The 27,652-nt window shown below is 42.9% G+C and overlaps 2 protein-coding genes across 2 annotated transcripts in view; one reads left to right on the forward strand and one right to left on the reverse strand.

Moving 5' to 3' along the window:
- Nucleotides 1-457: 457 nt before the first annotated feature.
- The window catches only part of LOC125297248 (NACHT, LRR and PYD domains-containing protein 3-like), a 246,988-nt gene continuing 219,793 nt past the window's right edge, over nt 458-27,652 (reverse strand). Inside the window, 4 exon segments of the mRNA XM_048247479.1 lie at nt 458-1,947; nt 14,936-14,982; nt 18,842-19,009; nt 21,104-21,274. Of these exon segments, the coding sequence (XP_048103436.1) occupies nt 1,403-1,947; nt 14,936-14,982; nt 18,842-19,009; nt 21,104-21,274 (931 nt within the window). The 3' untranslated portion in view covers nt 458-1,402.
- Nucleotides 25,963-26,803, forward strand: LOC125297414 (putative nuclease HARBI1). Its single transcript, XM_048247793.1, has 3 exons — nt 25,963-26,036; nt 26,133-26,321; nt 26,561-26,803. The coding sequence occupies exons 1-3, from the start codon at nt 25,969-25,971 to the stop codon at nt 26,796-26,798; spliced, it is 495 nt and encodes a 164-aa protein (XP_048103750.1). The 5' UTR covers nt 25,963-25,968; the 3' UTR covers nt 26,799-26,803.

Raw genomic sequence — 27,652 nt, forward strand, 5'->3', positions numbered from 1 at the left:
TGGCGACGGCGGCCATGTCATCCATGGTAGGAAACAGGAATTCCTTACCACAGAAATAGTAGATTGATGCTCCTGTCAACAGGATTAGTCTGGGCGTTCTTTAAACGTTTCATGCAGCCTTCACGTCTACCTCCTTTAATCATTAATAGCCAGACTGCACTGTGTCAAAATGTCACTATGAAAATGTAATTAATAAGCCTTTTTTTTAACGAGTTAATATTTCTGTGATCATTTAATCAAAATTAATGTGTTATTTTGACAGCTCTAGTTATTATACTACTGCAATACACCAATCTGTTACAGTGTTGCACTGAATGGAGAGATGGCCGTGGTGGTCAATGCATGCCATGTCCAACTACAGAAAAAGGAAGTTTCAAGAAAAAAAAAATCACATACTGTTTTGTTATTGCATAAAAAAACATTGAAACAAATAAAATGACAACAGGTTCATCACATCTCCTTTCAGAATCTTTATTTAGACATTTAAAAGCCAGAAACACATTTTATTTACATATTTTAAGTAAGAAAAACAAGCAACAGGCAAACATGTTTTTTCTATGCCAACACATATAAAAACACTGACACCTCAGATCAGCAAATCATTTTTCAAAGATAATTCAGCAAATAACTATACTTTAGGGAGAACAGAATAAATCATATTGTTGTTGCTGAAACATTCTCATAATCCACACATTCATTTTAGGGAAAGAGCATAATATAAAGAAAGCAATATCAGCATTTGTTTAGTTTCATCAAAACAGTAATTATATAATTGAATATACATACATACATACATTACACATGTGTATGAACAGGAGTGTGTGTGACTGGTGTTCCTGCAGTTCCTTGAATTTCCCCTGGGGATCAATAAAGTATCTATCTATCTAGTTCTTTATACAGTCTATGGGCCAAAGCTGGAGCTATTGCCATAGTAACAAGCCCTGCTCAACTGCCAGGGCCACAGATCAACAGAATGGATGTTGCTACGGTTACGTGGTTACTGCGGAATGTTACACAGAGTCTTGACTTGATGAATTTAAGTCTGAATTTTGGCAGTTGGTTAAATAGACACCAGTGTCATACAAACCACACACACACACACACACACACACACACAACTTCAAAAATATTAGCTTGATGTGTGTGATATGCCAACATTGAATCTGATGCAAAGCAAAATATAATGTAATAACCTCTTTACTAAAGTTGTTTGTAAAAGAGGTTATTGTGCCTACAAGCCTGTATTACATTACAGTGTCCTACAAACCACACACACACACATCTGAAAATGGAGGAGAATGAGACAGAGAGAGGAAGAGAAGAGAAGAGGGGGACAGAGACTGAGGGTAGAGGTAGAGAGAGAGAGAGAGAAAAGGGTGGATGTACCTGTTGGAGAACGAGCTCATGTGATTTTGCGCAGGGACACTGAGGAGCCAGATCTCCAAACCCCAAACCCTGGATAGAGGGGCTCAGTGAATGTGGAGTGGAACGTGTGCAGGTGGGTGAGTGTGTCAGTGGAGACGCTGTAGAAGGACAGAGTGCCGGCTGGCCAGTCCAGGTAAACTCCTACTGTTCTGGAGCCGGAGGAGGGGGCAGGTATGGCAGTGCGTTTATTATTGTGCAGGACAGAGTATCTGTGATCAGAAGAGCAGTCCAGACTCCAGGACGTGGCATTCCGTCCCATTATGACGTCATCACCCCTCCCTTTCCTCTCGATGCTTTTATAGGCCACAGATATCTCATCTCCATCTCCACTCCTCTCAGCCTCCCAGTAGCAGCGTCCAGTCAGACCCTCGCTACACAACACCTGATAAATAGAGTCAAATCTCTCTGGGTGTTCAGGATACGGCTGCTCCTCCTTCTTCACACATGTCACCTTTCTGTTCCACTCAGAGAGAGAGAGAAATCTGTTTGCTGTGTTTGGGTCCAGTGTGAGATCACAGGCATCTGCAGACAAGAGGAGAGGAGAGAACATGAGAACACACACACACACACACACACATACAGAGAACATGAGACCACACACACACACACAACTACCAGTACACACACACACACACACACACTCATACATACCCTACCAGCACACACACACACACACAAACCACTACCCTACCAGCCACACACACACACACACACACACACACACCACTACCCTACCAGCAAACACACACACACCACTACCCTACCAGCACACACACACCACACTACCCCACCAGCACACACACACAGACACACACCACTACCCTACCAGCACAAACACACACACAAACACCACTACCCTACAAGCACACACACACACACACACACACATACAAAGAGAGAACAGTACAAACACACACACCACTACCAGTACACACAGACACACACATACACACTCATACATACCCTACCAGCGCACACAGACACACACACACACAAACACCACTACCCTACCAGTACACATACACACACACACACACACCACTACCCTACCAGCACACACACACACACACACATCCATACACACACACATACATACCCTACCAGCACAGACACACAGACATCACAAGTATCACATGAAAGAGCTTTTTCTCAGCTTTTAAACGATGTTAGCCGATAATTGCTGTGTTGAACGGTTCGCGAGAAAAGTAAATAATATAATTCAATTTAATCATACATTCTACTGAAGGTTTTGCGTCCCATGATCTCCCTACCCATTCATCTCGGTGGAATACTTTACGAACCCTTCTTTTAACACATGACAAACCATATATCAGAACTAGATGTACCGCATAGCGGTACAAAAATATGACCGCCGCTCAGACCTGTACATCCGTTCCGCGAAAATAAATCACACTTCAATTTGTCTCCATATTTTACTCCATCCCCCACTCTTGAAACTTTTGTGTATGCTTGTTTGGCATGCCTGAGTGTGTGTGTGCGGCTGCACAGAAAGTAGCCTACTGGTGCAGAAAAGGTGAATAGATTGTAGAATAGAAAATGAAATTTTTCCGTAAAAGTCTAGTGGGGCTACATACCCACCAAATTTCATGTACCCCGGTGGTTCGGTGTCCCGGGTATCAATGACCAAAAAATTCAGGGAGTAGATGACGGGAAAAATTCTTGAATTGTGTGCATGTGTGCGTGTACAAATTCATGTTTATGTGTGTGGGTGTGTGTGTGTGTGTGTATGTGCGTGCTTGTGTGTTTGCCTGCGTATGTGTATGCATGCGTACATATGTCTACTGTGTGAGTATGTGTCATACGTATGATTACTGTAAATGTATGTGTGTGCGTGTGTATCTGTTTATCAAAATAATCTTGGCATTCACAGCGCAAATGAATTTAGTCTTTTACGCAGTGGAGAAAGTGACAGCGCAAGAAAGAAAGTGCGTCCAAATTCACCCTTTTTCAGTTCAGTTCACTTCACTACTCGCGAAGTAGCCTATTCATCACACAGACATCACAAGTATCACATGAAAGAGCTTTTTCTCAGCTTAAATGATGTTAGCCGATAATTGCTGTGTTGAACGGTTCGCGAGAAAAGTAAATAATATAATTCAATTTAATCATACATTCTACTGAAGGTTTTGCGTCCCATGATCTCCCTACCCATTCATCTCGGTGGAATACCTTACGAACCCTTCTTTTAACACATGACAAACCACATATCATAATAAACAGGAGACCTTACCGAACACAAAGGTGTAAAGCAGTCCCCTGTACAGTTAGCCGTTCCAGTAATCCAGTTTTGAATTTGCAGTAAAGTTCGACATACATGGATGTCTCCAAATTTGGGCTTTAAGTTTTACAATGTGTTTAAATTGTTCCACATGATTTCATAACGGGCCAAATACAAAATAAATGTTACAAATATCGCCTAGATATTGGTAAATCAGTACAGCTGACTAAGAATTTGTGAAAGTAGCCTTAATGATCACAAAATGCTAAGCATGCATCTAGGCTATTTGAGTTTCTTAAAGCTGAGCTGTGATTAAATTGTTCAATACATAATTTCATAACAGGCCAAATATAAAATAAATGTTATATATAGCCTAGATAGTCAGATGATTTACAGTTCTATGTAATATGTCATGTTTTCATTTCATGTTTTTGTAATGTTTCATACAGTGATGCAGGTCTACTGCAGTGAATAGGCTAAACTTTGATCATTGTTATAGCCTACTACTGTATAGTTAACTTTGGCCTTGGTGCCCTGACATGTGGCCTTTGTGCCCCCCACCAAATATGCCCAACTGAAGGCCAAGTGGCCTTGCCCCCCAGAATGGTGAAATTCCAAGCCTGCCCTACACACACACAAACCACTGTCGTACCAGCACACACAAACACACACACACACACCACTACCCTACCAGTAAACACACACACAAACACACACCATTACCCTACCAGCACAAACACACACACACACATACACACCACTACCCTATGCACACACACACAAACCACTGCCCTACCAGCACACACACACACACACCGCTACCCTACCAGCACACACACACACACACACACACACACACACACACACTACTCTTCCAGCACACGCACACACCACTACCCTACCAGCACACACACACACACACACACACAGACACCACTACCCTGCCAGCACACACACCACTACCCTGCAGACATGAGGAGAGGAGAGAACATGAGAACACACACACACAGAGAACATGAGAACACACACACATACAGAGAGAGAACATGAGAACACACACACACACACATACACAGAGAGAGAACATGAAAACACACACACCAAATCAACACAAACACAGGCATCTGCAGACGAGAGGAGAGAACATGAGAACACACACACACACACATACAGTGGGCAGTGCTTCGACTTGGCCAGCTTCACTCGCGGTCCGCACGTGGGATCACGCGGTATCATGCGACTTTAATTTGTATTTTTCCAGTGAGACGCTGCAACAACCCAAACAACCGTAGATGGCTCAAGGGAGCAGGGTGTCTCGAAAAGAAATGGAGCCTGGAAAACCCTACACAGACTTCACTACAGACTTTAGCAGACTGGTTTAGAAATAATGTAATAGCCAGAAATATGCCTGCCCTGCCCTAATAAAGAAATATTTGGTTAACTGCGAAAGTGAATCCCGCTTTGCAGCCGTGAGAGACGAGGACAAATTAAACATTCTGGTTTTCTCCGAGTGCAACGATGATAGACAGACATAATTTGGACAAAATATAGAGTATTAACCTCCGTTGCTCAGCCAAATGCCTTCCTGTTACGCCCTGTTATCACGGAGTTACAGGCTTATAAACGATTTTTGATGGTCACAAGTTTACTTCATTAGGGACTGTTCGTTATTTATTTAAGGGGCTACCGGAGGAGTTTTGGGAGCATTAGTCCAAAAGAAGTGACCCTCCCTCGCCAGCAATACATTTTTCTATGACCTCCAAAGTGATTATGAAAAATCACTGTCAACTTTTTCCGGTTTATCGCCTACTGTATTTTAACGTTTTCACATATTTGGCCATAAGCCGCTTATCATCACGAAAACCAAACTACAAAGGCTTAACACTTTAACAGGGGAATTAATTGGGCATGAATCATGCTGAACGCTATTTCGCTACCTTAGAATAATAAGGTTCTATCTGCGTTTTGAGTAGGTACAACCGGACGATTGAAACGGGACGAATGAAACATTCCGGTTTTCTCCGAGTGCAACGATGATAGACAGTCATCATTTGGACAAAACATGGAGCATATTAACCTCCGTTGCTCAGCCAAATGCCTTCCTGTTACGCCCTGGTATCAATGGAGTTACAAGCCATAAACCATTTTTGATGGTCACAAGTTTACTTCATTAGCGGTTTATTTTTTTGGATTATTAAAGAGTGTTTTTCATTTAAAGGTTTGACTTCGGTTTATTCAGTAGAGCATTTAGTGCTCTCCCCAATCCCAGACGTTCACATTGCATGTTTGTTTGTAATGGATGCAACCGCAGATAGGCTATGCATTTGACAATGAGTTGTTAACAGAACCAAGACATATAGCCCAGCAGCAATCTAGGGACTGATCGTTATTTATTGAAGGGGCCACCGGAGGAATTTTGAGTGCTTCAGTTGGAAGTTGCATGACCCTCTTTGCCTGCTAGAAATTGTTCAATGACCCTCCGACAGAATTGTTAAAAAGACATGACCCTCCCCTGCCAATTGTCTTCCGCGGCGCCACAGCCACACACTTTGTGATAACGTTCTTAAATCAATCTTTCCCGTGAGCTTGCATGTTACCAGTCCTTCCTTTTCAAATGTGTTGTGCCTGTTTGCACAATTTCACAAATAATCATATGTGATTAATAGTATGACAAATAATCCCTGTGCAGGGGACCGAAACAATGCATGCCAACTTTTTCCGTGTTTATCACGTGATTTTAACTTTCCCCGCTGTCTTGCCGTTTTAATGTTTTCCCCGTAGAATATCCCATATTTTAATACTCTCATAACAGCCCTGCCATCGGGCCTGTCTCTGTGTTGCCCTGTTGCTACCCCCTTGCCCTTCCAACCAAAACAGATGTCTTCAAATCATCGTTTTCCTTGCTTGAAGGCGAACTTAGAGTGATGTTAACCTATTTAAGTTTAACGGCGCGATTGTCGTGAGAGCACGATTCATTGGATGCATGTTCGGCCTTATGTCTACGTGCGCACCTGAGTCTACTCAGCTGCAAGAGAAATAATTTCCCCTGTTTGTATGTTCACTGCAGGTTGGCCTACCATAACTTACCAACTCTGCACTGTAAACTGGCTATTTATATTTTTCTGGGAAATAAGCAAATGTATTTGTTCAACTTTATGAAGCAGAATTACGCATAGGGTACTTGGAACATAATACATTTGACAAAGGACAGATGAATGTTGCTAGTGACAAAATATTAACTTTCAGTGTTTTACGATGTCTTTGTCATGGGGAAGTGTTTTCCCCCATGCATTTATTCTAGGTTACTGTCAGTGACTGCCGTGAGAGAAGCGGGTTCTGTGTTTCGTTCATGTCAGTGACTGACGCGAGAGAAGCGGGGTCTGTGTTGTGTTGTGTTGCGTTGCGTTAATTTATTTTCATTGGGCATACCGTGCAGTGCCGTCCACAGCTCTTCAGTTCTGACAAAGCCAAAATTACTCCTTTTGAAACAATGAGTGCAGGAAGCGCGTTTGTATGGTTATATTGCTTGACGGGGGAGCCATAAGGCTACTTTGAGAACATTTCAATTCACCCGACACTAATATTCAAAATGTTGAAAACTATTTCGGCATAGCCTATAAAGCAGTTTAATTAAATGGAACGTTAGTTGTAAACAAACGAGATACTTGGTGAGGCTTGGCCTCACAGATGCGCTCGTGCCTTAAGGCTTCTACATACCTGACGCACCCGACCGGTAGCGCGACAATGTGACGTCAAAATGACGTAGATCTCTCTGGCGCGCCAGGGTTTTGGCCGTGTAGCGCGAGGTAGCGCACCACTCATTTTTTTCAGACGAAGCGACAAAGGCGGAAACAGGAAGATGGACTAGTTCGAGGGCAAGCGAGTTGCAGTGTTTTGTTACAGTCGTGAATTTTTAATAGTTTGCTGGATAAGTTAACAAAGTTACCAGTGAGAGTTGCAACACATGGAATTAAGAGGAAAGAATAGAAACGATTTATTTTCAAACAAAGGATATCTATTAAGGCCTGAACAAAATCTCTTTCCACTTCAGGAAATTACACAAACTCAGCCAGCTGCTAGCTAACTAAACTGTTTAAATTATTAAAATTTCCCTCGGGATGACTAAAGTACCTATCTATATATCCATCTATCTATCTATCTATCTATCTATCTATCTATCTATCTATCTACCTGTGCACACACCTTGGAAACTACATGATAATGATGATGGTAGTTGTGAATAGTAGCAACCAAAGTCTGAAGTACCATCACAGAGGCTAGCTACTGGTGTTTCTTACTGCAGCTTCTTCTGCTGTGTAAGTAGTTAATGTTAGTCTTTTCACAACAGCGACACCTCTGTTCAGGAGAATATTGCAACTAGTGTTGCGACCACCACGCCAGGTATAAATGGTTACGGGCGCTCTGTGACGTCACATTGTCGCGCTACTGGTCGGGTGCGTCGAGTATGTGGGACGTTTTAGATGGCAGGAAAAATCTTCACGTTAGGCCTATTAACTAACCACCCGATTCACGTTGGCTGGGGGGAAGGGGGGTCATCAGACAATTGTGCCCAGTTAATCAGGCCCTTCCCCCAAAAAATCACACCTTCCCACCTCTGACAGCTTGAAAGAAGTCAAGAGGACTCCTTACTCACAGACCTATTCACAAACCTGCGGTTTTGAAATCCTATGCAGCTACAGGAGCTTCCAATCGCGAGGAAGCAATTTTGCATATAGGCATAACTAACATGCAATAACGCCGCCAACAACAACCAAAACTAGGCTAATCATTGTCAACATGTAAATTAAATGTAACATTATTGTGAATCAAATTAAAATGTTCTCTTTTGCAAACGTAGGCATAGTAACAGAATAATTTAATAATGTTACAAAGATACTAAATCAATCCGTATGTTTCATTGGGCTACTATGCTATTTGTTTTGCCTTGATTCATTTAGGCTAGGCCTTTTTATTCAGGGGCCGTATTCACAAAGAATTTTAAGGCTAAAAGTAGCTCCTAACTGGCGAATTTAGGAGCAACCCTAAAAATAATGGGCGTGTCACTCCTAACTTTAGGACTCCTAATTTTTTTTTTAATTCACGAAGCATTTTAGACCTAAAAGTAGCACCTAAGTCTGGGACAGCTTAAGTCGAGAGGACTCCTAACTCACTAAGACCTATTCATAAACAGCTTTTTGTGGCATTTTACCTTGCATGTTTTGAAATAGCCTATGCGCAACAGGAGCTTCCAATCAGTGAGGGAACAATTTTGCATTCATAAAAGGATGCAATAACGCCACCAACAACAACCAAAACTACTCATTGTTAACATGTAAATGAAATGTAACGTTTCATTGTGAATCAAATTAAAATGTTCTCCTCTTTGCAAACGTAGCCTAGGGATATGGTGACAGATTAATTTAATAATGTTGCAAAGGTAGGCTACTGCATCAATCCATAGGCCTATGTTTCATTAGGCTACTAAGCTATTTGTTTTGCCTTACTCTTTATTCATTTAGGCTAGGCCTTTTTATTCAGTTATTAATCATCTTCCGTCCTTCGTGACTTGTGTAGCGCACACATTCTCCGACCTGTCACCTGTCAGTCATCATCGGAAGAGAGGTGTTTGGAATTCCAGCGTTACAATCGTCAGCCAATCAAGGTGGTCACTTCAGTCAAGCTCGTGCATGAGTAATGGCGTCATCCATAACCCGCGAAGACTCACTCCTAGTTTAGGAGTTGTCTGAAAGGCTTTGTGAATAACTTTTAAGAGAAAACTCCAATCTAAAATCTTTAAGTGCGATTTAGGAGTAGCCTACTCCTAGTAGTAAGATAAAAGCCTTTGTGAATAGCCTACGGCCCCAGTTATTCATCATCTTCCGTCCTTGTGTAAGCGCCGCACGATTCTGAGACCTGTCACTCATCATCGTAAAGGGAGGTGTTTGGAATCATGCCAGCGTTACAATCATCAGCCAATCAAGGTGGTCACGCTTGCCCATTTACCCAAATTAATGGTCGAATATTACTGATGATCATTGTTATTTAAGAACATGCAGTGTGCGTAGGGTACCAAAACATCTTGCTCGTAAAAAAGCATCATAACGCACATTCTGGCGGGTCTGTTATTTACTGTAGGCTGCGCAAACCACATGCCTTTATTTTGGGCAAGCCTGCATTCATTCATTCATTCAACCTTTATTTATTCTCGGAGGGTCATTGAGGGAAGCCCTCATTTTCAATGAAGCCGAAATTACAGACGCCGAAGCAAAGCTCCCACAAACAAGACAACATTCAGGCCTTCTGTTGAAGAATTTTATATAAAGCCTGCGCTGACAGTAATCCTCCTGCCCCTGATAGGCCTACCACAGCTGTGGATAGTGTGGAATGTTCAAGTAATAACACAATCCAATGTGTGTCTCAATTGTCCCCCGCTGACCACCTCACATTTCTCTAGATTTTGCAACGAACTTACATGACACAATGCCATAAAATATGCCAGTTTTAGGACACAGAATAATGTTTGTAATGATACCAGGTAGGCCAGGTATTGTCGAAGGTGCATGGTGAAGTGAAATTCTTACTTTGGAAAACAAACATTTGCCGATATCATCGCCGATCATCAGAATATTGCAACAGATTCTGTGTTCTGGACTGTAGGTAACTTGTTAAGCCAGTGGTTCTCAAACTTTTATTTCATTCCCCACTTTGATCAAGGGGCATGACTGATGATAGTGGCGATAACGTGTTATCCCGAGGCTTTTGCAAGTCAGCATCTTCGACGGTAGTCTATTAAAAATATAAGTTTTCGATGTCCCAAACGGAGAGCCATACTTTATTGTTTTTAACGATCTCTATGCTAGCCTACTCACAAAAATGTAGGCATGGGGACATGATGAAGTAGGTTATCCAACTGTCGTGTGTTAAATTATTGTGATTAGTGGTTTTCAAACATTATGCGTGACTCTGACATCTAACTAAATGCAACAGGCTCATATCGTCCTCGCATTCGCAAAATGAGGACCAGTGTTTTGTCAAATTGCAAATAGCTATTCGTTTTAACTATTTTTTTATGATAGTAGCCTATACAAAAAGCACTTCATACTATCTTAATCTTGGAATATGGGGAGGGAAGTGGCGCGTCTGCAGTCAGCCAAATATGAATGTAATTCTGCGGCATAAAGCAGATGTAATTGTTTATTGTACAGAAAAATAAAAATGACATGTCAAGCAGTCAATTGACTACATTGCAGTCAAGAAGTAGGGTAAATTAATTTATGAAACCAAAACGTGGGTCATAGTTGTCTAAGCCTCTATTATGTAGCCTGTTAAAAAAACGTCGCCAGATAGTATTAAATCGGCAACAACATTGTTTTCTGCAGAAGCATACCCAAGGCTACAGATTAATTCTGAACAGTTATTTCTCTACTGGCTCAATTATCACACCACTGTTTTGATTTGCGTAGTTGGTTAACCCCAACACTGACAATAATGTAGACAGCAAATTTCGATTTCGATTTTAGTGTAGTCAAGCCTTAAGCCATACCCAAGTAGCTTCATCGAGGTAATGTTTAATTATGCATGATTTATTTTGTTATTGAATTCGTAGGCTGGGATTACTCTCGGCAACAATTATGTAAGGGACGGCAGGCAGAGCGATGTACAGTGGCAGAGCGACGCACAGTGGCTGAAAGTGGTACTAAAGCTTCACGCAGCTTCACGCCGCGTAATGCGCGAATGAAGTGGTCATTTGAAAGCGATGCCCACTGTAGAACATGAGAACACACACATATACAGAGAGAGAGAAACATGACAACACACACACACTTCTGCTCAGATCACACAGACGTCTGCTAACATCACACATCACACACACTAGACACAGACATAAACACACACACCCTCTCACACAGAAACAGAAACACACACACACACTCCTGCTCACATCACACACACACACACACTTCTGCTCACATCACACACACACACACACACACACACACACACACACCACTACCCTACCAGCACACACACACACACACACACACTACTACCCTACCAGCACACACACACACACACATGCACACACAACACTACCCTACCAGCACACACACAAACTACTGCCGTACCAGCACACACATACACACCACTACCCTACCAGCACACACACACACACATACCACTACCCTACCAGCACACTAACACACACATACACACAGACACACACACACACCACTACCCTACCAGCACACACACACACACACACACACCACTACCCTACCGGCACACACACACACACACACACACACACACACTACCCCTACCAGCACACCCACCCACACACACCCACACACACCACTACCCTACCAGCACACCCATACACACACACACACACAAACACACACACATGCACACACACCAGCACAAACACACACACACCCATACACACCACTACTCTAACCACACACACACAAACCACTGCCGTACCAGCACACACACACACACACTCATACATACCCTACCAGGATACACACACACAACTACCCTACCAGTACACCCACACACACACCACTACCCTACCAGCATACACACACACACCACTACCCTGCCATCACACACACACAAACACCACTACCCTGCACACATTGATTCCCTCACGGGATCAAAAAAGTATATATACTATACATGAGGAGAGGAGAGAACATGAGAACACACACACATCCACACACACATACACAGAGAGAACATGAGAACACACACACATACAGAGAGAGAACAAGAGAAGACACACACACACACACAGAGAGAACATGAAAACACACACACACACCAAATCAACACAAACATACACACAGGCATCTGCAGACGAGGAGAGAACAGAGACACACATACACACACACACATACAGAGATAGAACATGAGAACACACACACATATACAGAGAGAGAGAAACATGACAACACACACACACGTCTGCTAACATCACACATCACACACACACACTAGACACAGACATAAACACACACACCCTCTCACACAGAAACACACACACACTTCTGTTCACATCACACACACACACACACACACTCCTGCTCACATCACACACACACACACACAAACTCCTGCTCACATCACACACACACACATTTCTGGTCACATCACACACACACATACATCCGCTCACACACACACACACACATACACTTCTGCTTCTATCACACACACACACACTTCTACTCACATCACATCACACATACACTTCTCTAGGGGTGAACGATTTTGGAAAAAAATCTAATTGCGATTTTTCTCACCAATATCGCAATGCGATTATTTTTAAGCTCTTTATCTTCTGTCTTATTCAACAAAGACAAGCAATATATTATTCTATAGACCAACACAAAATTAGATAACATAAACTGTTCTTTCCTGGAGCCCAGGCCTATGTTATGATGGTATTAGGTCACTGAATAAGATTGATGAATAAAACATTTTTTATTATCTAATCACATTAGTAGACCTATATTTGTTGAACTTCCAGCCTTGTAAACATTTATTGATTCTGATACGTTTCTATTTCATGTAGATATGATCTTCTTTCGTTAGTTAACAAATAGGTCTACATGTAGTGGGACTGACACGGCTTCTCCTTGTCCTGTGGCACATGCACACACACACACACACACACACACACACACACACACCACACACACACACACAGACCCACTCCTCTCCTCTGTAGGCTACTTGCAAGTGAATCGGAACAAACTACTGTAGATTGTTGTAGCGCAAATAAATGCGGCCGAATGACCGTTCGGCTCGGTTTTAACTAAAGGTTAGCATCATCAACACCACAGCGCAATACGCATGCATGCACATGAACTAGTTTGTTCATATCACAACAAAGCCAATCGGGGAGACAAAACTCTTTAAACAGGCAAAGTTAGCAGCAGTTAGCAGCATGTATGTAGCCTAGACCCTTAGCTGGTAAGCTAATGTTAGAACAGCTGGGTTTTTGGTGGTTAGCTGTGTCAACTACTTGCGGATAACATTATGCATCAATTCAATACCTGTGAGATGAAATGTTTGTGCCGCCAACCCCCTTGGATATCGCAAATGCCCCCACTGTCACTGTACTCCAGTAAACAAAGTCCCCAGTGCACAGGTCAATGGCTGCTGTGCAGCCTAAACAGACGTGGAGTTTTAATCGTCAGCTGGACAAGTGAACGAAGTTACCAGTCAGAGTAGCAGCACAGGGGAATTATGAACTAGAACCAGGGACATGGCAGGTTCGAGCAAAAGGTAATGAAGAGGTTTATTTTTAACCAAAGTAGCTCTACTGATCAGACCTTTCTTGACACTGTTAGCTGGTCCTCTTGTTGACATTTTTTGCTTCTTCAGTGGTCGGTGTGAAGAGTCGGTGGCGCGTCGGCAAGCGCAAGTATAAATGCGTTTTGGTGACGTCACATATTACGAAGCGTAATCGCAGCCTTTGCGGTTTAAAAATTCGGGTTTCATCATATCGCAATATTATCGCAAATGCAATAAATCGTTCAGCCCTACACTTCTCACACACACACACTTCTGCTCCTATCACACACACACACATACACACAGACACTTCTGCTCACATCACACACACACTTCTCGCACACACACTTCTGCTCACATCACACACACACACACATTTCTACTCACATCTCATCACACACTCACTTCTGCTCCCATCACACACACACACACACATTTCTACTCACATCTCATCACACACACATTTCTCACACACACACTTCTGCTCCCATCACACACACACAGACACACTTCTACTCACATCACATCACACACTTCTCACATTAACACGTACACAAACACACATCTGCTCACATCACACACACACACATTTCTGGTCACCTCACACACACAGACACACTAAACACACAAACAAAATAGCTACACACTGTACACAATACTGTAACATACACACACACAAACATTCATTCACACAGGTTAGCAAACCTTGCTATCACACACACACACTTCTGCTCACATCACACACACACACACACTTCCGCTCACACAGAAACACACACATACTTCTGCTCACATCACACACACACACACACACTTTCAAGCACACCATACTATAACACCCACACAGAATATTTTGTGGCATGTCATGTTTTACCAAATACACACACACAGCTACAAGACTCCCATACACACATTCAAGCTAAAACATGTGAATGATCACAAAGACTAAATAAACAATTAACTTACATTTCAGCAAACGTGGTCGTGCTCTGTCTAAAGAAGCGTGGTCAGTTCTGTAAGAAAAACGAAATGTCACACACGGTCAGTTCTGAAAAACAAAATGTCACACACACGTACCATTTGACAGATCTCAACGCTGCTCTTTTTCTGTTTGTGCCACCTGTGAAATGTGATTTATTATCCCACAGAAAATAGCCTGCTGCCGTACATGTTTTTCCTGATATCAAGTAATGAAGTAAATCTCTTTCCAGCTGTCTTTATCGCATACAAAGGCATCCAAGGTGACGCCTCAAGACCCCTCTAGTTCTCAGGAGACAATCATGAAGTAAACAACCCCAACACTGTCTGTCCTGTACTTAGATTAGAGTTAGTGAGCAACCTGAGGACTCCCTATGAATAACAAATGCACTTTCCAGCAGTGAAACTCCATTATTTAATGCATGATCAGGGACCACCAGCAACACCTTCACAGTCCAACCCTGAATTAATGATCGTTTGTTGTACCACTTTCTTTGGTTACTGACATATTGTCACATCCAATACTGAATACACTTAAAAAAAAACACGGTCTCTTAGGACAGCCACAAAAACGGCAACTAAAACAGACTAGTCCAACCTGGACCATGAAACATAAGATGTTCCAGCCAATCACCAACAACACCTTCAGGAGGAGTTTTTAACCATGCTGATCTCAAAACTGTACTTCCAAAGCTACACCAGCATGTTGATTTTCCAACAAGAGGAGATAACATCCTGGACCTGGTCTACACTACACACAAAGGAGCATACAAAGCCGCCCCCCTCCCCCACATTGGACTTTCAGACCATATCACTGTTATGCTAATGCCCGCGATACAGACAAAGGGTAAAAGCAAACAAACCGTTAAGTAAGCAGGTAAAAGTGTGGCCTGAGGGAGCCTCCGATGCTCTTCAAGACTGCTTTGACACAACAGACTGGGAAATGTTTAAGCAGGCAGCCACTTACAACAACCGGACAGACATAGAGGAGTATACAGACACTGTAACCTCTTACATCACCAAATGCATCGATGATGTGACCCACACAAAAGACATCATCACTTTCGGGCTAACTGGAAGCCATGGCTGACAGGGGATGTCCTCAGGCTGCTGAGGGCCAGAGACAAAGCCTACAGAGCTGGGGATGAAGCTGGCATGAAAACAGCGAGCCAACCTGTCCCGTGGCATCAAGGAAGCAAAAAGGAATACACTCACAAGATAACCACCCACTTCAAAGACAGCAGGAGCGCGCACAAAGCCTATGGCAGGGCATTCAGGCCCTCCCGGACTACAAGCCCGGCGCCACAGAGCTGTGAGAGCAACATCCCTCTGCTCAACAACCTGAACCGTTTCTTTGCTGCGCTTTGAAGCACAAAACAGCACCTGCCCACAGAAGACACATCCCCCCTCTACATGAGCAGCCCCTGTGCCTCTCTGCCGACAGCGTGAAGAGGACACTTGCTGCTATCAACACCAGTAAGGCAACAGGTCCAGACAACATCCCAGGTCGTGCGCTGAAGGACTGCGCGGGGAGCTTAAGGATGTCTTCACAGACATCTTTAACACTTCCCTGAAGCAAGCCATCGTCCCATCATGTTTCAAAGCTGCCACCATCATACCTGTGCCGAAGAAAACTGCTCCATCCTGCTTCAATGACTACCGCCCTGTGGCACTGACACCCATCATCATGAAGTGCTTCGGCGGCTTGTCATGTCACATATCAAAGCCATTCTCCCCCCACCTGGACCCCTTCCAGTTTGCATACCGAGCCAAGCGGTCTACAGAGGATGCAATCTGCTCTGCCCTCCACCCAGCCCTCACCCACCTGGAAAAAAGAGACTCATATGTGAGATTGCTGTTTATAGACTTCAGTTCTGCATTCAACACCATAATACCACAACAACTCATCTGCAAACTTGACAAACTGGGACTCAGTACCTACCTCTGCAACTGGCTACTGGACTTCCTCTGTCAGAGGCCCCAAGTAGTGCGTGTTGGCAACAATACCTCAAGCAGCATCACACTGAGCACAGGGGCCCCAAGGCTGCGTGCTCAGTCCGCTGCTCTTCACCCTGCTGGCCTTGACTGCACTGCAACCTACAGCAACAATCACATAGTGAAATTTGCTGGCGACACAACTCTGGTGGGTCTCATCACTAAGCGGCGAGACTCAATACAGGTTGGAGGTCGACCATCTGACCCGCGTGGTGCAGGGACAACAACCTCCTGCTGAGCGTCAGCAAGACCAAAGAGATTGTTGTTGACTTCGGAGAGGTCACACCCAACACCTGCCACTGACCATCGACGGTGCTGTGGTGGAGAGAGCGAGCAGCACCAAATTCCTGGGGGTGCACATCAGTGAAGACCTCTCCTGGACCACCAACACTGCATCACTGGCGAAGAGAGGCTCAGCGCCGCCTGTACTTCCTGCGGAAACTCAGGCGAGCAAGTGCTCCACCAGCCATCATGACCACATTCTACCGAGGCACCATTGAGAGCATCCTCTCCAGCTGTATCGCTGTGTGGGGCGGAAGCTGCACTGAATACAACAGGAAAGCCCTGCAGCGCATAGTGAACACAGCTGGAAGGATTATTGGTGCTTCACTCCCCTCCCTGAAGGACATTTACACCACCCACCTCACCCGCAAGGCGACCAAAATTGTGAGTGATGCAAGTCACCCCGCTCACAATCTGTTTGATCTACTGCCCTCTGGGAAGAGGTACAGAAGCCTGCGCTCTCGCACTACCAGACTCACCAACAGCTTCATACACCAAGCTGTAAGGATGCTGAACTCTCCCTCTCCTCTCCCCCTCCACCCTCAGCTACATAACATCCTGGACATTGGACCCAAAATGGCCGCCTGCACTACTCCACTTGCACACTTGCACACTTTACAACTTCTGCTGCTCTTACATAACTTGCACCACTATGCCACTTTCTTTCTTACTTAGGTCAAACAGAACTACCCAAGCCTTTTATTGGCCTGACTTTGCACTAGTATTTTATTGACTGTCTATGCACAATTTCAACCAAATTTTGCTGCTCTTATTTTTTCATTATTATATGTGCCCTCTTATTTACTTATTTACTTACTTTTTGTTTTACTTGAATGTTATGTTTGTCTGTGGACCTAAAATTGGCAAAATATGTCTTGTCTTCACCGTGGGATAGTGAGAAACGTAATTTCGATCTCTTTGTATGTCTGGAACATGTGAAGAAATTGACAATAAAGCTGACTTTGACTTTGACTTTGACTTTGAGTTTCACAGGAGGGAGAGGCGAGGTAGCTCTCTGTTTTGTTTGAACTTCAACAGAAGTGACATTACCCAACATTGCTTAGAGTACCTTTAACTTGGTTAAATTTGAGCTACTTCATAGGTGTCCTGATATACAGAATTAATAGCCTCTCTGTCAGACAATCAGAAAATAGCATTTCTTGTCTGCCGGGGATAAACTGTTCCCTGTCTGTCTGCTCATCTCCTTGTCTTTCTGTTAATCTCACAGCCTGGAATCTGAGAGGCATTCAAATTCAACAAACAGTGGTAAATGTTTGTGGCAAATATGCTTTCTCTGAACAGTAAGATTTAATACAATTTGGTGCAAAGAGTCCATTTTAACAGTAACTCTTTCCAGCTCCACTGAGTGTTCAGAAATGTTCGCACAGAACTCAAGACAAACAGAAAGCAGAGGTTCCTAAACTTTCAGCTATGTTTGCAACACACCTCTAAACTATCTTTGAACGCATCTCTAAATATTTGCATTGGATTGTGGATGCAGCTATTATAATACACATTTGAAAATAGGCCAGTACACTCGATATGAAGAAATAACTATGGTCTCCACAATGGAGACAATGTCTGATGTGCAACACTAGGGTTTCTTTCTGAACATACCTCAGTATCTCCAGTTTACAGACAGGATCCTCCAGTCTAGCAGATAACAGCTTCATTCCTGATTCTCCAGGATAATTGTAGTTGAGATCCAGTTCTTTTAGATGAGAGGGAAAGGGGGTTGAAACCAGAAAACCACAGCCCTTCTCTGAGATGAGACAATCAGAGAGCCTGAGAGACAGACAGAGAGAGAGAGAGAGAGAGAGAGAGAATGTCCTTTTCATTGTTTTTACATGCATCAACTGGTGACATTGTGTTAATCTGAAGTTATTTGTTTTGTTTTACAACAGATAGGTCTGGCTAAACTATTTCTTAATTTCTGACTGGACAAGAGACATTCCCTGACTGGCGATATCTAAGGACATCCTCTGCTTTCTGTTTATCTAAGGACATCCGCACTTGGACTCTGAATTGTCCAGTGTGAGCATCACATATGACAGCTATTGAGTGAGAAAATGGAGTACGTAGAATAGGGTGAATGTTCAATTCAGCATATGACATAATATGAACGAGTGGGCTCTGCAAAATCACTGTGTGCACAAGCACATATAGCCTCTCTCAACCTGAACTTGGCTCTCCGGTGTCGCGTTTGGCTCCTCGTGGAGATTGGAACTACTGGAACTATTTTCCGGGCGGAGGTTGAATGAAAAAAAAATATATAAATTAGTTAGAAACCGTTAGAAAACACAATTTGATGTCTTTTAACTCAACTAGTTAGAACTGTTGTATGAAAGCAATATGGCAGAGTGGCGTTGGTAGCAGATATAGCCATGGCTGTGATAACCTACAGCACAAGGCTGAATAAAAGCCATGGCATTATGTGCTACCAACGCCCCTCTCACTTGTGCCATATTGCTTCATCATAAACTAATATGACAGAGATTTGATCAGTTCAGACATTTTAAGCCTCACAAATAAGCTCAAAAGTAGAATGACACCTGCACAATGATATCAGGGTAGGATGTCAATTGCTACTTTTTCCATTTTGCTGACCAGTTGATGTTCCATTGTTATGTTGTCATGGTTCTTCTAACTAATGAGGACATTTCAGACAAAGATACAAAGACTACAAAGAAACTTCTGCACCCACCTTAATGTTTGTATTGTGCAGTTGGAACTGGACAGTCCCTTAGAGAGAAGCTGAACTCCAAAATCCCCAAGGTCATTGTCACTCAAGTCCAGCTGTTGCAGGGAGTTTGGTGACTGTAGGACTGAAGCCACAATCTCACAAGGCGATATCTCTGAAGTTTACAATCAGCAAGCCTGCATAAGAACACAACAAAGATAACATGAATAAATGGAAGATATACTGTTTACACAATGCCCTGATCAATAAAAATCAAGAACAGAACATCAGATCAGATCACTACTGTCCACCACTGTCATATCACTACTCTGGTCAGCAGCTAGTCAAAGAATTCACTTGCACTAATTTAATATAGATTGTCCCCATGTAACCTGTGTTGTGCGTTGTAATTTTACAACAGATAGGTCTGGCTAAACTATTTCTTAATTTCTGACTGGACAAGAGACATTCTCTGACTGGCGATATCTAAGGACATCCGCACTTGGACTTTTTGCTCTTCTTTGCTCCAGTGTGAGCATCACATTTGACAGCTATTGAGTGAGAAAATGGAGTTAGTAGAATAGGGTGAATGTTCAATTCAGCATATGACATAATATGAACGAGTGGGCTCTGCAAAATCACTGTGTGCACAAGCACATATAGCCTCTCTCAACCTGAACTTGGCTCTCCGGTGTCGCGTTTGGCTCCCCGTGGAGATTGGAACTACTGGAACTATTTTCCGGGCGGAGGTTGAATGTAAAAAAAAAAAAAATCAATTAGTTAGAAACCGTTAGAAAACACAATTTGATGTCTTTTAACTCAACTAGTTAGAACTGTTGTATGAAAGCAATATGGCAGAGTGGCGTTGATAGCAGATATAGCCATGGCTGTGATTACCTACAGCACAAGGCTGAATAAAAGCCATGGCATTATGTGCTACCAACGCCACTCTCACTTGTGCCATATTGCTTCATCATAAACTAATATGACAGAGATTTGATCAGTTCACACATTTTAAGCCTCACAAATAAGCTCAAAAGTAGAATGACACCTGCACAATGATATCAGGGTAGGATGTCAATTGCTACTTTTTCCATTTTGCTGACCAGTTGATGTTCCATTGTTATGTTGTCATGGTTCTTCTAACTAATGAGGACATTTCAGACAAAGATACAAAGACTACAAACTTCTGCACCCACCTTAATGTTTGTATTGTGCAGTTGGAACTGGACAGTCCCTTAGAGAGAAGCTGAACTCCAAAATCCCCAAGGTCATTGTCACTCAAGTCCAGCTGTTGCAGGGAGTTTGGTGACTGTAGGACTGAAGCCACAATCTCACAAGACGTATCTCCGAGTTTACAATCAGCAAGCCTGCATAAGAACACAACAAAAGATAACATGAACAAATGGAAGATCTGTTTACACAATGCCCTGATCAATAAAAATCAAGAACAGAACATCAGATCAGATCACTACTGTCCACCACTGTCATATCACTACTCTGGTCAGCAGCTAGTCAAAGAATTCACTTGCACTGATTTAATAGAGATTGTCCCCATGTAACCTGCGTTGTGTTGAACCTGCGCGATTCAGCCCTGCACACGCCGGACTCGAACCGAACAGCAGCACCTCGGATCGAGGCGAGCGGCTAACAATTGAGCCAATAGCCCAGGCTACTGGCTCGCATGCCAGCAGCACTCTTGAGACGTCGGGGAGTGAGGTTTACCAACGTTCCACAAGCACAGCTAAGCTAGCTGACATCCGTTACATTCACATGTTGTCTCTAACCCTCAAAGAGGTTAGATGCTTAGGTGCTATTCAGGATATGAGCTCATGAATAGGCACACATTGACACATTTTAGAATTTAGGGAAGGCTTGTTAAAAAATGGTATTTTAATATTATAGCCCAGTGTTTCCTCTGTTTATTTCAGCATGGCGGCCCCCCACGGTTTAATTAATACCACCATGGTATCAGAATCAGGGCAGACGCACATTTGCTTTTTAAATAATCTTGTGACGTATCCTCCCCTGCTGGCTGCCTCTCACATTGCAATTTAACAATAAGTAGCCTAAACTAGTCAGAGGTTATTATGGCCTGTCCAGTTTCAGTTCACATATTCTAAATTATATATATATCGTACAAGACCTGTAACCCTTCCCTCTCTGTTCTAGTTATCCTGTATCTCATAGCCTGCCTGTCTTGAGAATCAGAGGTGTTTCAAATTCAGATAGCCTACTCTGTCCGTTATCCTGTGTCTCTGTGCAGTTCAGTTAGAATTCACCCTTCGCTAAGTCCCGTCCTCCTTAGTTACAGTTGCTATGCCTGACAAGCTTTATTACATAGGGGGAGAACCGGGACTTTTCAATGAAATGTCTTTTTCAAAGACATCGTACCACACTGAAAGTTAATATTTTGTCACTAGCAACCTACATCTGCCCTCTGTCAAATACAGTTGGAATTTCAGTTCTGAACAAAACGAGTTATTTAACATATGGAGACTGAAGGCCTTTGGGTCATAAAAGGCACTTATTTGGATGTGTGGTGCCCTAACCCACGTAAAGACACAGTGAAATAACATGTTACACTATAGAAACATGATATAATTGAGAACACATATTGTTTTTAACTATAAAAAATGGCATATTGCATGATATTTCCGTAACCGCGAGATACACGCTTCATGATGACGGCAAGTTGTTAACAGACGTTCACTAACATGTATAATCCATCAGCAATCTATTTAAAATAACACCTATTTGAAGTACCATTCATGATATGTTGTCAAATATTTAAGTTGTGGGAAGTGCATAGCCTAAATGGTATGTCTCTTTCGTCCCCCATGCCTGTTACATTCATTCAGGAGAGTCGAATGAAACAAAACGCAAATTCGACTTCTGCTTAACATAGCAAAACTCGAAAGCTTGTCAGACCTCCCGTGCCTAGTGACGGGTTGCTAAGCTACGATTGGCCTGTGGCGGTTTTCGGGTGTGGCTTAGCGAAGGGTGAATTCTGGAGTAGGCCTGTCAAACTCGATTCCTTTTAAGGATCCGGGTTATTCTGAGTCACTCACTAAACTGATCCGGGTTGAACGAGTCACTTGAGTCAGTATTGCTAAATCGCAAAGAAATTCAGTCCTACGATAAAGCAGTGCCGTGGGGTGCTTCATTTCATTAAGTGCCTTCTCATGTTGGATGTGGATCCTCCATGATTTGAAACCAGGTTTTTGCAGCACTTGCATTTAGCCTTTAGAGTTTTGCTCTCCTGGTCAAAGTGCATCCACACATTGTTCATCTTTTTGGTGCTCATGTTCAGAAACTTTGATCTTATTGACAGAGAGGGTAGTATTATAAGTATTATAGGCTGCTAATACTAGGCAACTAATATTACTATTCAGCTAGCTATACTGTTAGGTTAGGTTAATATAATATCATATAATATAATATAATATAATATAAAATAGCCTAATATAATAGCATCAAAACCTCCACCCACTCACGGGAAAGAAAGCAGTTTGAGCCAGACTGTTTATTTATTGTCTTAACCTAGTCTAAGCAATTGACTTTCAATGTAGACATAGAAACAGGAACGTAGAAATGCCCTGCAGTGAATAAATTATTATTATTGTTATTATTATTATTATTATTATTATTACTACTACTATTCTCATTAGGCACTACTATTCTCATTATTATTATCACCTTGACACGAGTAGAAACTAGGCTACTCGCTCGTCTACAGATCCACTCATGTAGCCGGCTGATTCGGCTGACTTCGCACTCATAACAACAACGTAAACCGGCCCGCCTGGCTGATCCGACTGACCCAGGTAGGCTAGCCTACTCAAGCAACTCCATACAAAGCTTGCAATGTTTAGGACTGTCTTGTTACCCTAATTGCATTTTAAAGTAGGCTATCGCGCAGAACATTTGTTATTTCAGAAGTGAAAGCATGGCTTTTGTTGTGGATTTGCTTTTCACCTTGACGAGGGAGTTACTGGCTCCTCTAAAGATCCACTCATGACAACATAGCCAAGCTAATTAGGCTCATAACAAGATAACGTAACCCGGCCGCCGGGTGATCCGACTGACTCAGGTAGCCTACTCAAGCAACTCCATACAGAGCTTGCAATGTTTGGACTGTCTTTGCGACCTAATTGCATTTTATAGTAGGCTATCGTGCAGAACATATGTTATTTCAGAAGTGAAAAGTATGGCTTTTGTTGTGGATTTGTTTTCACCTTGGCGAGGAGTTACTCGCTGCTCTAAAGATCCACTCATGACAACGTAGCCCGGCTGATTCGGCTGACTCAAGCACTCATAACAACGTAACCGGTCCGCCCGGCTGATTCGACTGACCCAGGTAGATACTCAAGCAGCTCCATGAGCGTGCAGTTCGGACTGTCTGCACGACCTAATTGCATTTTAATATGCTACATCTATACACCAAATCTAATTATGTCTAGGCTACATGCAGAAAATTAAATGCTATTTCAGAAGTGGAAAAATGGCTTTTGTTGTGGAATTGCTTTTCACCTCGAGGAGCTACTCGCTCTCGCAGATCCACTCATGACAACGTAGCCGGGCTGATTCGACTGGCTTCATTACTCAAAATGTAGCCTAACCGGCCGGCTGATCCGACTAACCCGGATTGCTACTCAGCCGCTCCAATCTGAGTCCCATGGTCTGTGAGTCTGCAATGTTTCCGGCTCTGCGGGAAGTTAACCAGTTATCTCGGACTGCCTGCTCACTCAGTCGCTTGAGAATTGTTACATTTTTGGCAGCTACGATGATACAAGGAGCATCATCATTGCCGCGCTAACATGTAGCCAATTAAAACATTGTTACTGTGCTGTTGCTATGTTCATGCTACGTCATTCACAAACTTCAAGAAACAAATTAGCATCAGCTAAATATCAAGCTATCTAGCTAGCACACAGAGAGAGTTTGCGATTGCGGTACCGTGAATTTACGACCATGGAGGAGAGTTTTAATTTCAACTGGGACAGTGACGGCGATGAGTTTTTCGGATTTGGAGAGGAGGACTTGGAGGGGGTCCTGTGTGGTCCAGGGGAGGACGAGGAGGGAGTCGAAGAAGGAGGACAGCCAGCGACTTCACTGGCTGTGATGAGGGAGACGCCCCGTGGAAGTGGCTAGATGTGACAGGCAAGACGGTGGCCACTGAGGGGGAGAGGAAGCGATCTGATGGGAGGATCCCTTTTGTACACACCAACCCACGACCTGGGGCCTCATTACAGAAACTTCCTCACTCTGAAATCCTATCCTAACTTAAGTTAGGAAGGCATTTAGGGGTTTTGGTATTACAGAAGCAGGTTTCCTAACTTAACTTAGGATGAGATCCTATCTTATCTTAAGATAGGAATTTAGCCATTACAGAATCATCCTAAGTTAGGAAATTCCTAACTTAGGATGCCTAAATTAGGTTGCCATTCACCCTGTCCTAAATCAAAATAACTGTCACTAACTGAAAAAAATATGGCAGCAGCACTGCTTGTAGGTATCTTTGACAATGAAGATGAACACATTAACAGAAATGTAATGGCAGAAAGGCTACTTAGACCCGCATAATGATGTGTTAAATTTTTCCAGACCGTGTTTTAATTTCATTTTATCGCCTGCCAAGACATTTAATTTTGAATTTGGTGGAAGAACTTCACGTCCAGTTCTGGAGAGGCCTACAAAGGGAGACATGGAGCCTTGCCAGTGCTTGTGCAGGTAACAAATGCTCTGCGTTTTTTGCCAAGGGTGACTTCCAGACTGAGGTTGCAAGCCTGTCTTGGTGTCACAGCCGTGTATTTCCGCGCAACCTCATGGAAGTCACCAAAGCCATCTGCAATCTGGCACCAAATTATATTCAGTTTCCGCGTGGAGAAGAGCTTCTGCAGATAAAGGAGGAGTTTTTACAACTGAGTGGAATGCCAGGGGTAGTTGGGCTTATTGATGGGTCACTTTTTCCAATCAAAGCTCCAAGTGGCCCAAGTGAGCCGACATACGTGTGCCGAAAAGATACCATGCCATAAGCGTTCAGGCCATAGGGGACCAAAATATGGTTATACGGCATTTGTTGGCAAAGTGGCCTGGATCCATCCATGATTCATTCATATTCAACACCAGGTAGGTCCTTGACACTAACATAAATTATTGTTTTACAGACTTCATTATAGGCTTCACTCAAATACTATTTAAAATATGAAATGTGCCCATTTACAGTGATATCAATGCTTACCTGGGTGAGGGCAGGGCAAGTGGATGGCTTTTGGGAGACTCGGGATACCCCTTGAAACCCTACCTAATGACACCGGTCATGAATGAGCAGACAGAGGCAGAGAGGAAGTATAATGTGGCACACAAAAGGTGCCGTAGCCGTCAGGAGAGGCTTTATGGTATATGGAAAGGAAGGTGAGACATACTGCTTTGATGCATTCAATAGTGTAGATAAGGAGTGTGTAGTAACCCTGAAGAAGAAGCTAGTGTTAAACTATACACTTCAAAAGCAATGTAGCAAATGTATAAGTTTAATATGATTTAATATTAATATGGACTATAACATCATACCAAAAATTAAAGCCTGTTACCATGATGGCAATACAAACTAACTGGTTAATTGGTGCAGTGCTGGTTAATTTATGTTGTTGTAGATGGAGATGCCATGATAAGAGTGGGGGATATCTTCAGTATTCCCCTGAGAGAGTGGTGATGTTTGTGAAGGCCACTGCTGTGCTGCACAACATATGCAGGATGGCTAATCTCCCGGACCCTGAAAACATCCCGGTTGAAGATGTGGAGGAAGGCCATGATGGCATAGGCCTACATGATGGTGCACAGACTGGCAGAACTGCCAGAAACAACTTAATTGCACATTATTTTACAAGATAATTAAAGACAAAATATTGCAGTTTAATTTAAAATATTTATTTTTTGACAATATTAAATAAATACATTTAAACATGTAAATAATTTTTTTTTATAGTTCAGAGAGATCGACAATGTTGTTCCCTCGATTTTTTAAATACTCCTTCATAAATTCGAATTTTTCTTTTTCCAATTGCAGTCTCTCCTTATCAATATTTACTTTTTCTCTCATTACCAGCAGCTTCTCCTTCTCCAACTCCAGAAGCTCCTCTTGTAGGCTTATGTGCTTCTTTTTAGCTGTAGGAAGAATTAAAACTGAATGTTAGATTCAGAATCTAGGCACCTTTCCTTGAACAGCATAGACTAAACGGGACATTACAGTACATACCTTAACTGTTCATATGGAGTAGCATACAGTTGAGACAGCATCATTGTAAAAAATGCACCTCATAGCCTATTTATTTTAAATTACCATCAACGTTGAATTCGACTTACCAGGTGATGGGATGACAATTGCTGGTGGCAGATTCATAGTGTCACACTCTGAATCCATCAGCGTTAATATGACCCTTCTCCGATTCAGGGTCAGGCGATGTCGACTGACACACCTCGCCACTTCTCTGCTCACACAGCTCATCCAGTCCCACCTCCGTGCCGGTTGCAATGCCTATGATACACAAATTATTTCACGTTAGGGAGTTGTCAGCGTTGGCTTTTCTTTTGCTGTCTACATAGCTCTAGGCCTACATAGACTGTATTTTGTCTGGTTGACACAAGTAACATGTAGCTTCTGGTGGCCCTATTCTAGGGTTACTATGTAGCCACTCCTCCAGGTAGCCCGATGCACGCTGCTACATTTTAGATTATCATCGTTAACG

Source organism: Alosa alosa, chromosome 7 (assembly GCF_017589495.1).
Source record: "Alosa alosa isolate M-15738 ecotype Scorff River chromosome 7, AALO_Geno_1.1, whole genome shotgun sequence".
NCBI classification, from domain to species: Eukaryota; Metazoa; Chordata; class Actinopteri; order Clupeiformes; family Clupeidae; genus Alosa; species Alosa alosa.

Coding starts and splice junctions, on each gene's coding strand:
- LOC125297414 (XM_048247793.1), top strand. CDS start 25,969: ATGGTTATACGGCATTTGTTGGCAAAGTGGCCTGGATCCATCCATGAT. Junction 26,037..26,132: donor TCATTCATATTCAACACCAG/GTAGGTCCTTGA, acceptor GCCCATTTACAG/TGATATCAATGCTTACCTGG. Junction 26,322..26,560: donor TATGGTATATGGAAAGGAAG/GTGAGACATACT, acceptor ATGTTGTTGTAG/ATGGAGATGCCATGATAAGA.